At 54.9% G+C, this 13,076-nt stretch overlaps 1 protein-coding gene across 8 annotated transcripts in view; it reads right to left on the bottom strand.

The window, feature by feature from the left end:
- The window catches only part of TSPEAR (thrombospondin type laminin G domain and EAR repeats), a 228,583-nt gene that overhangs the window by 19,875 nt on the left and 195,632 nt on the right, over positions 1 to 13,076 (bottom strand). For 6 of the 8 annotated variants that reach the window (XM_077995538.1, XM_077995536.1, XM_077995544.1 and 3 more), the window contains 5 exons: positions 11,483 to 11,639; positions 10,131 to 10,262; positions 8,942 to 9,168; positions 7,309 to 7,495; positions 3,638 to 3,867 (listed from right to left, as the gene is read on the bottom strand). In XM_077995538.1, coding sequence (XP_077851664.1) covers positions 3,638 to 3,867; positions 7,309 to 7,495; positions 8,942 to 9,168; positions 10,131 to 10,262; positions 11,483 to 11,639 — 933 coding nt within the window. Of the gene's footprint in view, positions 1 to 3,637; positions 3,868 to 7,299; positions 7,496 to 8,941; positions 9,169 to 10,130; positions 10,263 to 11,482; positions 11,640 to 13,076 lie in introns of all 8 variants that reach the window. The other 2 variants (XM_077995537.1, XM_077995539.1) reach the window with 1 other exon arrangement.

The following is a 13,076-nucleotide window of genomic DNA, read 5'->3' as shown; positions in this document are numbered from 1 at the left end:
TTTCTAGAGCTAGCTCAGTTTCTTTCAGCCTATCTTTATTTTCTTTAGCCTGACTCCTGCAGTTTTTAGGATTTTTGTCAAACATCCAGAGACCCTTAGCTGGAGAGGATGGCATGGGTGACATGCGCAGCTGGCCAGGTACGCTCTGGGGCACTTAAGCACCTTGGTGAAGTATCATGAAGAAGACGCTGTAAATTGGACTTGGTGTTATCACAGGAGCTTTAGGATTATGGTGTTGGTAGATCTAGGATGATAATCTCCAAAATGCACTCTCCAACCCACTGCAGGGATCCTTTCTTTTGTCACCTCACTTTGTGATTTAGAATGCAGGGCCCCCAGGACAGCAGCCTCTCCGTGGCTCAACAGCTGTTAGGAGACCTTGCCTAGTTGACGAGAAAGTCACTTGTGGTGCCTTTCCATCCAGGGTGCGCGACTCTGCTCTCAAGACCCCCTGGAGGCCTGCTCCCCCTTCCCCAGCTCATCCGTTAGATGCTTGGAAGTGACTGCCTATGCCTCCTTTCAGGATAAAGCCTCAAGCCCTGCAATTGTTCCTTGTGTGATAACGTTTCAAATCCCTTCGTGGTTCTGGCACGAACATGCTCCTCGAACATGCTCCAATGTGCTGGGGCTCTGCATGTGTGAGCCTGGAGCCAGCAGGGCACACGTTCATGTTATGGCACCAGTGTGATTCCGATGACACGTGACTGGTGTGGAGCCCCGGGTATTTCCACGGGAACTGCTGTCGGCCGGATCACCTGTGCTCTGCAGCTGCGCCCAGGTCCACAAGCCACCCTTTCTTTACTGCTCGATGTCACCATTTGCCTTTTTTTTTTTTTTTTTTTTTTGAGATGGAGTCTCACTCTGTCGCCCAGGCTGGAGTGCAGTGGTGTGATCGCGGCTCACTGCAAGCTCCGCCTCCCAGGTTCACGCCATTCTCCTGCCTCAGCCTCCCGAGTAGCTGGGACTACAGGCGCCCGCCACCTCGCCCAGCTAATTTTTTTGTATTTTTAGTAGAGACGGGGTTTCACCGTGTTAGTCAGGATCGTCTTGATCTCCTGACCTCATGATCCGCCCTCCTTGGGCTCCCGAAGTGTTGGGATTACAGGCGTGAACCGCTGCGCCCAGCCCACCATTTGCCTTTTTAGCCACTGTACCCGCGTGTCGAGGCCTCCTTGGGAATCCCAATTTCCAGCCCATATCATGGTCTTGGCCCCGGCTTGCAGCTGCTTTCACATCTCAAACCTCACCAGCCTAGTCCGACTCCAGGTCAATGACTACTGGTCAGAGGGGGCGTCCCTGCTGAGCCCTGTGGCCACACTAACCCATGACTGAAGGCTCCTGAACCCTTCTTCAGGTCAGCTGTCTGCACACCAGCATGTGGCCACCAGCCCAGGACACCCTTGTAGTTTCCCAGAGTCTTAGCAGCATGCACGTTGCGGTGAGAGCACTGCGCAGGGAGCAGTAAGACAAGGAACTTGTGCTCAGCTCTGTCCTGTGCCACATCAAACCAAGCAACAGGCCACATTGCTTGGCTTGATCCCAGTTCTGCCACGGGCAGAGCCCTCCACTGCTCTGAGCCTCTGTGTCCTTGTGGGTAACAGAGACCAGTGGCAGCAAGCCCTCTCAAGGTCCTGTAAGGGTGACGTGGGAGGATGCGGGCAGAGCTCTTGGCACAGGCGCTCTACAAAGTCGAGGCTAAGCCAGTGTGAGCCGCTGCCACCGTCTACCTCCTGAGGCTGTTACTAAGGCCAGTGGCTGGAAGGAATCTGGCTCACCCCCAACCCTAGTGCACTGAGCCTCACTCTGCCCCCGTGCCAGGAGGCTCATCCCGCCTCTTCCTGGATCCCAGGCACGCTCATCTGTTCCATCCACAGCACTAGCGAGCTCGAGGTGTGTTCCTTCTGGCACTGCTGGCTCCTCACCTGGGTACCTGCAGCTCATCTGGGCGGCCACAGCAGCCTCCCAATGGCTCACTCCCTCCCAGCCACCGACCAGTCATTATCGTGCAGCCCTGTCAACCCCATGAGGGCAGGCTTCATGTTTCACTTGCAGCCTGTGGCTCTGGATGGTGACCCTGCTGCCTACTCCCAGCCCCGCTGCCCTGCAGGTCCTTTCCCACTTTCCCAGCCCTCACTTCCTCCTGGTGAGGCCTGGGAAAGTGGGGGGTGTGCTCGCTGATGTCTGCTCTCCTCGTGCCTTGAACATCCACGTAAAACTGCCCTTCCCCACTGGACCATGAGTGCCCGAAGGGTGGGGCTGTGGCCACCTGGATGACGCTGTGCTGCAGCCTGCCGGTTGGCTGAGCACGGGGCAGCCCCAGTGCAATTCTCTGCACATTAACACGTGTGGGTGGCTGGTCCCTGTGAGCCGCGGCTCATGGTCCGGCCCCTGCGGGCTTCTCAAGGTGGTCACACTCCCGGTTTCCTAAGCTGCTCTCACTCCTGCCGGGTGGAGGGGCTCCAGGAACCTGTGATCGCTGAACTCCATTTTCCTCCCTTCTGTTTGGAAGCTCATTCCCATGTACTACCTGCAGGCTTGCCCTAATGAGATGTATGTATGGAATGTTATGTATGGAATGTATGGAATGTTCCAGAATGCCTTCAATCATTTCAGCCGTAAAGCCCCACCCACCACATGCACAACCTCTTGTCTAATGCAGGGGTAGCTTGGCAAGGCCTGACTGCTGTCGCTGTGTTTCCAGACTCCCTGATGGGGGCAAGGGGTCCGGGCATCAGCATCCGCTATGGCTCTGCCCCTGTACCAGCCTCACTGGGATGTGGCATGAGGGCAGCTCATGTGGCAAGAGTGGCCTGGGTTAGTCTCACTGCCTCGGGTGCAGAAGGCCCTGAGAACATTTCTGCAGTGGAATGAGTCGCCAGGTCAGGGGGCACAGAAGATTCCGGAAGGACACGAGGGAGGTGTTGTCTTATGAGAGGCACGCTTCTAGCAAACAGTGGGAGTGCTGTCACCGGCACTACAAAGCCCCCAAGCTGCCCCCTCGGAGAACTGCAACTCACATAGAGGCTAAGCCCGAGGTGGGAGATGTGCCCCCACTTGTCCCATACCCCACACCTCTGCTCCGGTCACAGTCCTATGCACACTTGCTGGGAGCAGGCAGCACGCTGTCCCCGCCCCTGGAGGTGGAACCAGCTGAGGGACTCTTGAGGCTTGGAGGGGAACGCCACATGCTGCCCCGACCAGGCCCCCACACTGGCCTGGGTCAGAGCCAAGCTGCCCAGCTGCCCCCAGGCCAGGGCCCTGACACCCATACAGACTCAGATTAGACCGCGGGAGCTTCCGAGGGGACGAAGGGCCTGTTCTGAGCCTGGGGACTGCTTTATGGAGAACACCACACCAGGGTGGGGCAGAGCCAGGGTGCACCTCCTGCCTCATTTCCGGGCGCCTGGACTGTCCCTGGGCACACAGAGGCTGCCAGGCAAGAAGGGCTCAGACGCCAGGCAAAAAGCCTGTGCCATCCAGAGGGGCAGGCCCTGCCTGGGTTTTGGGGTCACGGGTGCAGAACAGCACTAGGTTTGGCTCTCGGTGGACCCCCAGCGCACATCACCTATCCTGCAGGTGCACGTGGCAGACGCAGTGGCCAGCGATGGAGAGGCGGGGCTCATGCCGGGGGCCTTACCGGGAAGGACTGGAAGAGCTGGAAGGAGCCCAGGAGCCGGATGTAGAGGTGCGAGTGCACCTTTGTGGAGGTGCCGTTGAAGGTGTTGGCCACCACCAGGAACGAGTAGGGCCCCACACTGAAGAACTCCCAGTCGTAGGCGCCAGAGGTGGCAATGGTCTGGTTGGCCTCGAAGAGCCGGGTTGCCGGGTTCCACTTGTAGATGACGCTGTCGATGTTGTGGTTGTCGCCTGGAACCAAAGGACTGTGCTGGGGGCAGGGAGGCAGATTCCACAGCCCCATGGTAGCCCTGACATAGCCAGAGCCCAGTCCAAGTCCCTGCCCTGAGGACCACAGGCCCACGAGGGCAAGGCCAGCTGTTGGGGACATCCCTTCTTACCTTTAGCCTCTCACCCTCAGCCCCTTTCTGACTCCACCTCTGGGCCTTCACAGGTGCCATTCCCATGTGGAAATGCTTGGTGGCCCCCATCGCCCTTGGGACAGGTGTACATCCCCAGGACCTTCCTGTGTCCTGGAGGTGGGGCCCACTGTGTCCTGGCCCCACCGCCCATGGCTCCTCAGCGTCCCCACAGGCCAGGCCTTCCCACACACTGCCACCTCTGCCTGGAGGCTCCTCCCTCTCCACTGTGGAGCTCCCCCATTGGGTGGGTTGTGGGCTCAGGGGAGTGCAGAGCTGTGGAGCCTGGGCAGGGTTGGGTCTGGGGGTCCTGCAGGTGGGGAGATGCCCTCAGACCTGGGCCGGCTCCTGGAGCTACAGGATGGCAGGTACTTGTGGTGGCCACTCAGGGCATTGCCCTGGCCTGGAAAGCAGGTGTCCCAGTGCCTCCCAGGCCGGTGCTCCTCACTGTCTCTGCTGGCACAAGGGAGGACAGCTGCCTGTCCTCAGGAAACAAGGCCATGGAGGCCATCCAGATCCCATGTCCTCGGCAGCTGTCCTCCATTGCACACCTGGCCAGGCCAGCTACCAGGCCAGCATCGCTGCCATGGGCCTGGGCCCATACCCAACATCTGCCCTCCCTGTGCTGGTCAGACCTTTCCTGCGGGGAGATTGCTTAATCAGTCAGTCATTGAGGTAGTCAGTCAGTCACTTGTCAGTCAGTCAGTTATTACAGTTGGTCAGTCAGATAGTCATCAGTCAGTCAGTCACTGAGATAGGTAGTCAAGTAGTCAGGTAGTTGGTCAGTCAGTCGGGTAGTCAGTCGGTCAGTCAGTCAGTCAGCCAGCCAGCCAGCCAGCCAGCCAGCCAGTTAGTCAGTGAGGTAGTCAGTCAGCCAGTCAGTTAATTTGTCAGTCAGATGGGTAGTTGGTCAGTCAGTTGGGTAGTCAGTCAGCCAGCCAGCCAGCCAATTAGTCAGTGAGGTATTTAGCCAGTCAGTCAGTCAGTCAGGTAGTTAGTCAGTGAGGTGGTCGGTCAGTTGTATCAGTCAGTCAGGTAGTTGGTCAGTCAGTTAGGTAGTTAATAAGTCAGGTAGTCAGGTAGTCAGTCAGTCAGGTAGTTAGTAAGGTAATCAGTCAGCCAGGCAGTTAGTTCGGTAGTCAGTCAGTCAGGTAGGCAGTCAGTCATCAGTCAGTCAGTCAGTGAGGTAGTCAGTTAAGTCAGTGAGATGGTCAGTCAGTAAGTCAGTCAGTTAGGTAGTCAGTCATCAGGTAGTTAATCAGTCAGGTAGTCAGTCATCAGTCAGTCAGTGAGTGAGGTAGTCAGTTGTCAGGTAGTCATTAGTCAGCCAATCAGATAGTCAGGTAGTTAGTCAGTCAGTCAGATAGTCAGGTAGTCAGTCACTCAGTCAGTCAGCCAGTCAGTGAGGTAGGTAGTTAGTCAGTGAGGTAGTCAGTCAGTTAGTTTGTTAGTCAGTCAAGTAATTAGGTAGTCAGCCAGTCAGTTCAGTGGTTAGTCAGGCAGTCGGTCAGTCATCAGTCAGGTTGTTAATCAGGTAGTTGGTCAGTCAGTCCGTCAGTCAGTCAGTTAGTCAGTGAGGTAGTCAGTCAGTTCGGTAGTTAGGTAGTCAGCCAGTCATCAGTCAGGTAGTTAATCAGTCAGGTAGTTAATTATCAGTCAGGTAGTCAGTCTGTCAGTTGTCAGGTAGTCAGTCAGTCATCAGTCAGTCAGGTAGTTAGGCAGTCAGTAAGTAAGGTAGTCAGGTAGTCAGGTAGTTGGTCAGTCAGGTAGTTGGTGAGGTAGTCAGTCAGCTAGTCAAGTAGTTAGGTAGTCAGTCAGTCAGACAGTCAGGTAGTTAGGCAGGTAGTCACTGTCAGTCAGTCAGTCAGTCAGTGAGGTAGTCCATCAGTCAGCCAGGCGGCCAGCCAGTCAGGTAGTCAACTAATCATTCAGTCAGTCAGACAGGTAGTCAGTCAGTCAGATAGTAAGTCAGTTAATGAGTCAGCCAGTCAGGGAGTTAGGTAATCAGTTAGTCGGAGAGTCAAGTAATTAGTCAGGTAGTCAGTCAGTCAGTCAGTCAGTGAGGTAGTCACTCAGTGAGTCAGTTAGCCAATCAGGTAGTTAGGTAATCTGTCAGTCATACAGTCAGGTAGTTAGGTAGTCAGCCAGGTAGTTAGGCAGTCAATCAGTCAGACAAGTAGTCAGTAAGGTAATTAGTCAGTGATGTAGTCAGGTAGTCAGTCAATCAGTCAGTCAGGTAGTTAGCCAGTTAGTCATGTAATTAGTCATGTAGTCAGTCATCAGTTAGGTAGTTAGTCATCAGTTAGTCAGTTAGGTAATTAGCTAGTCAGTCAGTCAGCTAGTCAGTCAGTCAGGTAGTTAGGTAATCAGTCAGTGAGACAGTCAGTCAGTCAGTCAGTAAGGTAGTCAGGTAATTAGTAGTCAGAGAGTCAGGTAGTCATTCAGATAGTCAATCAGACAGGTAGTCAGTCAGTCAATCAGTCAGTGAGGTAGTCAGCCAGTAGTTAGTCAGCCAGCCAGTCTGGTAGTTAGATAGTCAGTCAGATAGTCATTCAGGTAGTCAGTCGGTCAGTCAGTCAGTCACTCTTTGAGGCAGTCAGTCAGTCAGTCAGTCAGTGAGACAGTCAGTCATTCAGGTGGTCAGTCAGTCAGCCAGTCAGGTAGTTAGTCAGATAATCAGTCAGTCAGGCAGTTAGCTCGTCAGCTAGTTAGTCATTCAGGTTGTCAGTCAGTCAGCCAATCAGGTATCAGTCAGGTAGTCAGTCAGTCAGAGAGTCAGGTAGTCAGTCAGTAAGGTAGTCAGTCAGTCAGTCTGTGATGTAGTCAGTCATTCAGGTAGTCAATCAGTCAGTCAGGTAGTTAGTCATGTAGTTAGTCAAGTAGTCAAGCAGTCAGGTAATTAGTCAATCAGTCATCAGTTAGGTAATTAGGTAGTCAGGTAGTCAGTCAGTGAGTCAGGTAGTTAGCTAGTCAGTCAGGTAGTCAGTCAATCAGTTAGTTGTTTTCAGACAAGGAGGGAGGATGGCAGGCATTCTGTGCTGGGAGTCAGTCTGGCAGTCCATGTTTCTAGGGTGGCTCTGCTGTGGGCAGGTGCCCCAGGGACAACCAGTAGATATCCGTCCCTCAGACAGTGAGGAATAGTCCAGAATGCATGTTCATCCTGTGCTGTGTGCGGCTTATTGATTTTTAATAAGATACATATTCACCCTGCATGCAAATCTTGCTCTGCCCCTGGAATGGTTGCCTCTGAGTATAAAGGCCACACCTGCCCTACCTTCCCGGTGGTTGGCCACCGCCAGGAAGTGCTCCCCATCCACCTCGAAGGCCTCCCAGTCTCGGGCGCTGTGTGTGGCAATGCTCTGATATGGGGTAAACTTCAGCTTTCTGTGGCTCCATTTGTAAATGACAGAGAACTCCTGACCCTTTTCATCTGGTTCAAAATTAGCCACTGCCAGGAAGATCTGAAAGAGAGTAAACCAGGACCACGTGGTTCTGCTTGGGTCGGTGCCAGGGGCCTGGTGCTGAAGGCTTCTGAACATCAGCATCTCTCTCCAGATCCACGGCTGCTACGTGGTGCAGGGACAGAGGACCGAGGCCCCCGCATTACAGGTCATCATGGTGGGATGGGCGCAGAGCTGGTCATTACATTCATCAAGACCCTTGAAAATGTCCATATTCTTTACCCAATATTTCCACTTCTATTGCTATCTGAAGGCAAAAAACACAAAAGCCAAAATTCCCAAATTCAGGAAAAGCTTCATGCACAAAAATGTTCTTCATAACCCAGATGACCAGAAAAAACTTGTCACAACCTGTTCTCCCGTGTTACAGGTGTGATCACCACGCAAAGCTGTGTCAGGGCAATGTGTGTAAAACATGAACATGGCGCAGTGTGCCCAGGGCTCATAGTGCAGCTGCGTGAACATACAGAATGAAGGGCAAGGTGCATGGTTCATGGACAATGTGCTTGGAGGCAAGGACACGACATGAACCTACATACTCGCTTGGATGATGGAACGAAATATTTTCCCCTTTGCTTTTTGGAATTTTCCAATTTTTCTTTGATGCAAAGTTTTTCTTTATAATAAAAAATTAAAACCTTATGATGTCATCAATCAAAAAAAAAAAGTTATTCACCCGCCATACTGGATGCAAACGCAGCCTGCATGAGGGTGACTATAAGCCACAAGAGAGCAGTTTCTATCTGCTGTGCTCACTGCTTTAGCTGTGTGTCCAGACAGGGCCTAGTGGGTGTGCTTGGCACATTGTAGTCCAGCGAGTGACTATTTGGGGGCAGTCAGGAGGTGCTGTCTCCAGGACATGGCTGCGTGGAGTCCAGGGAGTGGACGGAGCTGGGAAGAGGAAACCCCGTCCTTCCCATTGTGATGTCAACCATCTCCCAGACACACCACCTCGACCCTCTGCCCAGAGCAGCCCTGACAGGAAGGTGGCTGCCAGCCTGCGAGGTCCCACCCGTGGTTCCCCTGAGCCTGGCCTCAGCCTTGCGTGTGGACATCACGTGTCCTCGACATTTGAGGAAAGGAAGGATCAGGAATGTCCATCTTCTAATGTCTTTCTGAAATGATTTGTGGGTTCTTGACCAGCTCATGTAAACACTCTCAACAGGTTTTAAATGTAGTGATAAGGGGTCTATGTAGAACCGGATGGCATCTGGGAAATGGTCTGGTCTTCCATTTTGTGGGAGCTGAGCAGACTGTCTCAAAGTCACATCCTGGATTTAGGGTGGTGGGCTAATGTGTGTGACTCTGTGAGCCTTTTACCACCTGAACGAGGTGTTGACACCATGAGAAACTCCTTTACCTGCAGAATCAGTGTAGGGGCCCCGCCCGTGACTCGGGGCTTTCCAAGTGAAAGGGGATGGAGGAAGTCACCGAACACAGACTTGCCTTTTTCCCGATGGTGAAATGCCTCCAGGCCTGTGCTTGGTGCGTGGGGATGTTCTGATAGGAGACGAACTTCCCTTCCGTCCACTTGTAGACTGCGGATGTGGCTTTGCGGTTGGCTGTGGCCACGAAAAGCCCCACCTGGGGGATGCGGAACACCTCGATGCCCAGGGTCTCTGAGTTGGTGAACAAGTTCTGATGCTCCTCCACGTAGTCCAGTCTTTCTTTGGCTTGTGATAGAAACATTGTGACTCGGTTAAGACTTCTGAGAACGGAAAGCGAGAGTAATCCTCGCGGGAGCACGATCCCCAAGCCCCAAGCCACAAGCCACGACTCCTGCGCCTCGGCCTCGGGCATCAGTTTTCACATTTCACTCACACAGGAAAGGCCTGTCAAAGGGAGGCCGCTCACTGCTGCCAGGGGCTTGTGATCTGTGCAGCCCCCAGTGATACCGACAGGATGACGCTTACACATCGTGGCCTTGTTAAAAGGCTCACTGCTTCTGTGGCAAGTTGTGCCCTTGATAATGTGAAAGAGAGTTAGCAGCTCACACATGCGCTAGGCGGAACCCGTGCCCGTTTCTCACGGGTAACCCGTCTGGAGCATCTATCGTCACCTCCACTCACCTCCCCAGCAGCGGGAACAGACTGCTGAGAAGGCTCGCTGTAAAAATAACCTTTCAGGCTCTTCATCTCCTTGGATTTCATCTCTGATCTAGCGGACAGGGAGGGTGTGGGCAGAGGCGGCGGCCAGGCCACCCTACCAGGGAGGCTGCAGGGAGGCAGGCATCGTCTTCCCATAGATTGGGAAGAGGTACCAAGTGATGCCCAGCCCTGTCAGCCCATGTGCCATGCCCTGGAGGTTCACATTTCCAAATGAGATGCACAGGCTCAAGGCTCCTGGTGGGGCGGTTTCCTGTCCTGAGTGATGCCTGCCCTGAGGAGGGCCCGTGGCTGGGAGTCCTGCGGCTCTAGGGAGGGCAGTGTCCTGGCTTGCTGGCCATCCTGGCCGCCCCTTGCTTTGGGGGTCAGTACTGACGCTGCCTGTCACTCTCAGAAGTGCCCCAGCCTGACGGCCAAGCCTGAGGCCATTCAGAGGTGGCTGAGGTGCCCCCTTTCCTAGCCTCCACTCCCAGTCATGCTGTGCCAGAGTGGCCCTGCATGCCGATGCCCCGGGTGCAGGGCTGCCTCACCTGCTAACACGGAGACCCACTCGTTGCCAACACACAGGTACAGCCCCTTCCGGCTAGCATCAAACCAGAACTGGGCGTCTTCCATCTCGGTACACGGTGGCCGGGGTCCCAGCGTCACTCGAATGTTGGTTTCTGAGGGGAAGACCAGGAAGATGAGTATCTAGCAAGCCAGTGCCCCCCAAGGAAGACAACGCAGGAGGAGGCCCCAAACCAGGCTGCCCTGCCTCAGCCTCTGCAAGCGGGCCTGGAAGGGTCCCTGCAGGCACCTTGGCACAAGCCTGCCACATCGCAGGTGGGGAAGTGAGAACCTGGCCTACTGGTGATGAAGGACATCGTGATGCCCCCTATATGGTCAGCCCACCCTCTGTCCACTCTGGAAGGCATAGCTTTCCATCCCATTGAGACGGAAAAGCCCTGTTCCTCTGGGAGTCCTCAGCGATTGCACATGGTGCGGTCTCCTCTCGGGAGGGAGTCCCTGTTGACACTGGTGTATCTTAACTACGGCTTGGCTTGGATCTGTGACAGTTTGATCCCATCACTTCCAGTAGTCACACCCCACTGTGGGTCCTAATTCTGCCACCTCTTGACTCTACGTGGGACATCTGTGCACCTGCCAGCCGGTGCTGGCCTGTGGTGTGACACAGTATACCATGCAGCCCGGATGTGTTGGAGGTGGGGGCTCCCCTACCTGGTAACAACTAACCCTGAGGCTCGGGGGCCCGGCTGTTCTCCACCTCGCTGTCCCTTGGGGTGGCCGCTGAGCAGTGGGGATGTGGCGGGGAGGGGCATTTCAGATTCTCCATGGCGGTAGTGTGGTTTAAATAAATACAGTCACCCTTGTAACTTCACACAAGAGAAAGCCAAGTGGGGAGGCCCTCTGGGCCAGGGGGATTGTGGAAGACGTGAGTGTAGGGCCAGAGTGGGCCCGACTGGGGCGTGCTGGTCTAGATAATGGTGGGACAGAGGTGGGGTAGGGAGAAATGGCCCAAACGCTGTCCTTGGGGGGTAAAAGGGGATGAGGGATGTCAGATAGCTCTGGACAAAGACTTTCTAAAGTAAGTTAGGCCTGCTGTCTGCCTGGGTTCCCCAGGAAGGGGCTGGATGGCTGTCATGGGAGTGCTTGGAGGGGAGGGCAGGATGACACTGGCCTGTCTGATGGTGCCGCCTGCCTTCCTGGGGGTGGGCCCCAAGCATCTCCCTGGCCATTGTGACCGCTGCCCCCGGTGGCAGTGACGAGAGGGGCAAGCACATGGTGGGGGGTGCTGAGAGCTGAGCCCTGAGTTCCTGCCTGGTGTGAGACCAGGGCTCTCGCGTCTGCCTTTGGTGCGGGGGCCGGCGGCCCCCCTACTAACCGTAGGGATATTTTAGCACCTCGTTATCTTCTGGCTTCCCCGTGAGAGCCTGCAGGACCCGTGGGATGGACAGCACTGCCAGCGGGGCATTCCTGCTGGGACACAGCCTTGGGGTGGCGTCTGAGCCGGGCAGCAGGACCAGCTGCCTTACCAGGCCCTGCGGAGAGAGGGACAGTTCCTTCAGGCCCACGCTGCTGGGGAGGGACCCGCTGAGGAGGGGACCACTGGGCTTGGCCCATCCAGACCCCGGAGGAGGGTGGGGTGGATGGAATCTAACCTTTTGCAGAGGTAAGTGGGAAGAATTTACATGATGGTTACTGACGAGGCCGTGGGAGCAATGGTGAAGAATTGCCCCCCCTTCCGAGGGAACTCACAGAAGGGTTTGTGTGAACCTGGAGTGACTGGCTACTCTGCTCATCCAATAGCCCATCCACCCATCTGTTCATCCATGCATTCATCCATCCATCTGTCCATCCATCCATCCATCCACTCATTCACCCACCACTCATCCATCCATTCCTCCATCCACCCATCCATTCATCCATCCATCCATCCAACCCATTCACCCACCACTCATCCATCCATTCCTCCATCCACCCATCTGTTCATTCATGCATTCATCCATCCATCTGTCCATTCATCCATCCATCCACCCATTCACCCACCACTCATCCATCCACCCCTCCATCCACCCATCCATTCATCCATCCGTCCATCCATCCATCCATCCATCCATCCATCCATCCACCCATTCACCCACCACTCATCCATCCATTCCTCCATCCACCCATCCATTCATCCATCCATCTGTCCATCCATCCATCCATCCATCCACCCATTCACCCACCACTCATCCATCCACCCCTCCATCCACCCATCCATTCATCCATCCGTCCATCCATCCATCCATCCATCCATCCATCCATCCATCCACCCATTCACCCACCACTCATCCATCCACCCCTCCATCCACCCATCCATTCACCCATCCATTCATCCGTCCATTTAGCCATCCATCCATCCAACCCATTCATCCATCACTCATTCATTCATCCCTCCATTCACCCATCCATTCATCTTTCTCTCCATCTGTTCATCTCTCCACCCATTCATCCACCCATCCATCCATCTATCCATCCATCCATCCATCCATCCATCCATCCATCCATCGTCCATCCCTCCATCTGCCCATCCACTCATCCATCTGTCCAAACATGCATCAATAAATATTCAGAGCATCTGCTATGTGCCAGGCATGGCTCTAGCCACCGGACTCAGCAGGGAACAAAGACCTCTAGCCTCATCGAGTGAGGTCCCTGCTCACACGTGAGTGGAGACACAGGCACTGAGCAGACACACAGCTGGCCTGAGAGCAGTCAGCACTACTGAGGAAAGACAGCTCCAGGGAACGGGCTGCAGGGCAGAGTGTGGGCATTGGCTCAGTGTGGTGGGGGCAGCCTGAAGAGGACCGTTGGGCAGGGACCCAAGACCATGAGGGAAGAGGGTGCCAGGAGGAAACAGCGGTGCGAAGGCGCTGTGGCAGAGACTCCACACACGCTGTGCCTTCTTTTCCCAGTTAGCACATTCAAGGATC

Source organism: Macaca mulatta, chromosome 3 (assembly GCF_049350105.2).
Source record: "Macaca mulatta isolate MMU2019108-1 chromosome 3, T2T-MMU8v2.0, whole genome shotgun sequence".
Lineage (NCBI taxonomy): Eukaryota > Metazoa > Chordata > Mammalia > Primates > Cercopithecidae > Macaca > Macaca mulatta.
Note: the sequence above shows the minus strand (reverse complement) of the source record. Positions and strands in the feature narration are given on the sequence as shown.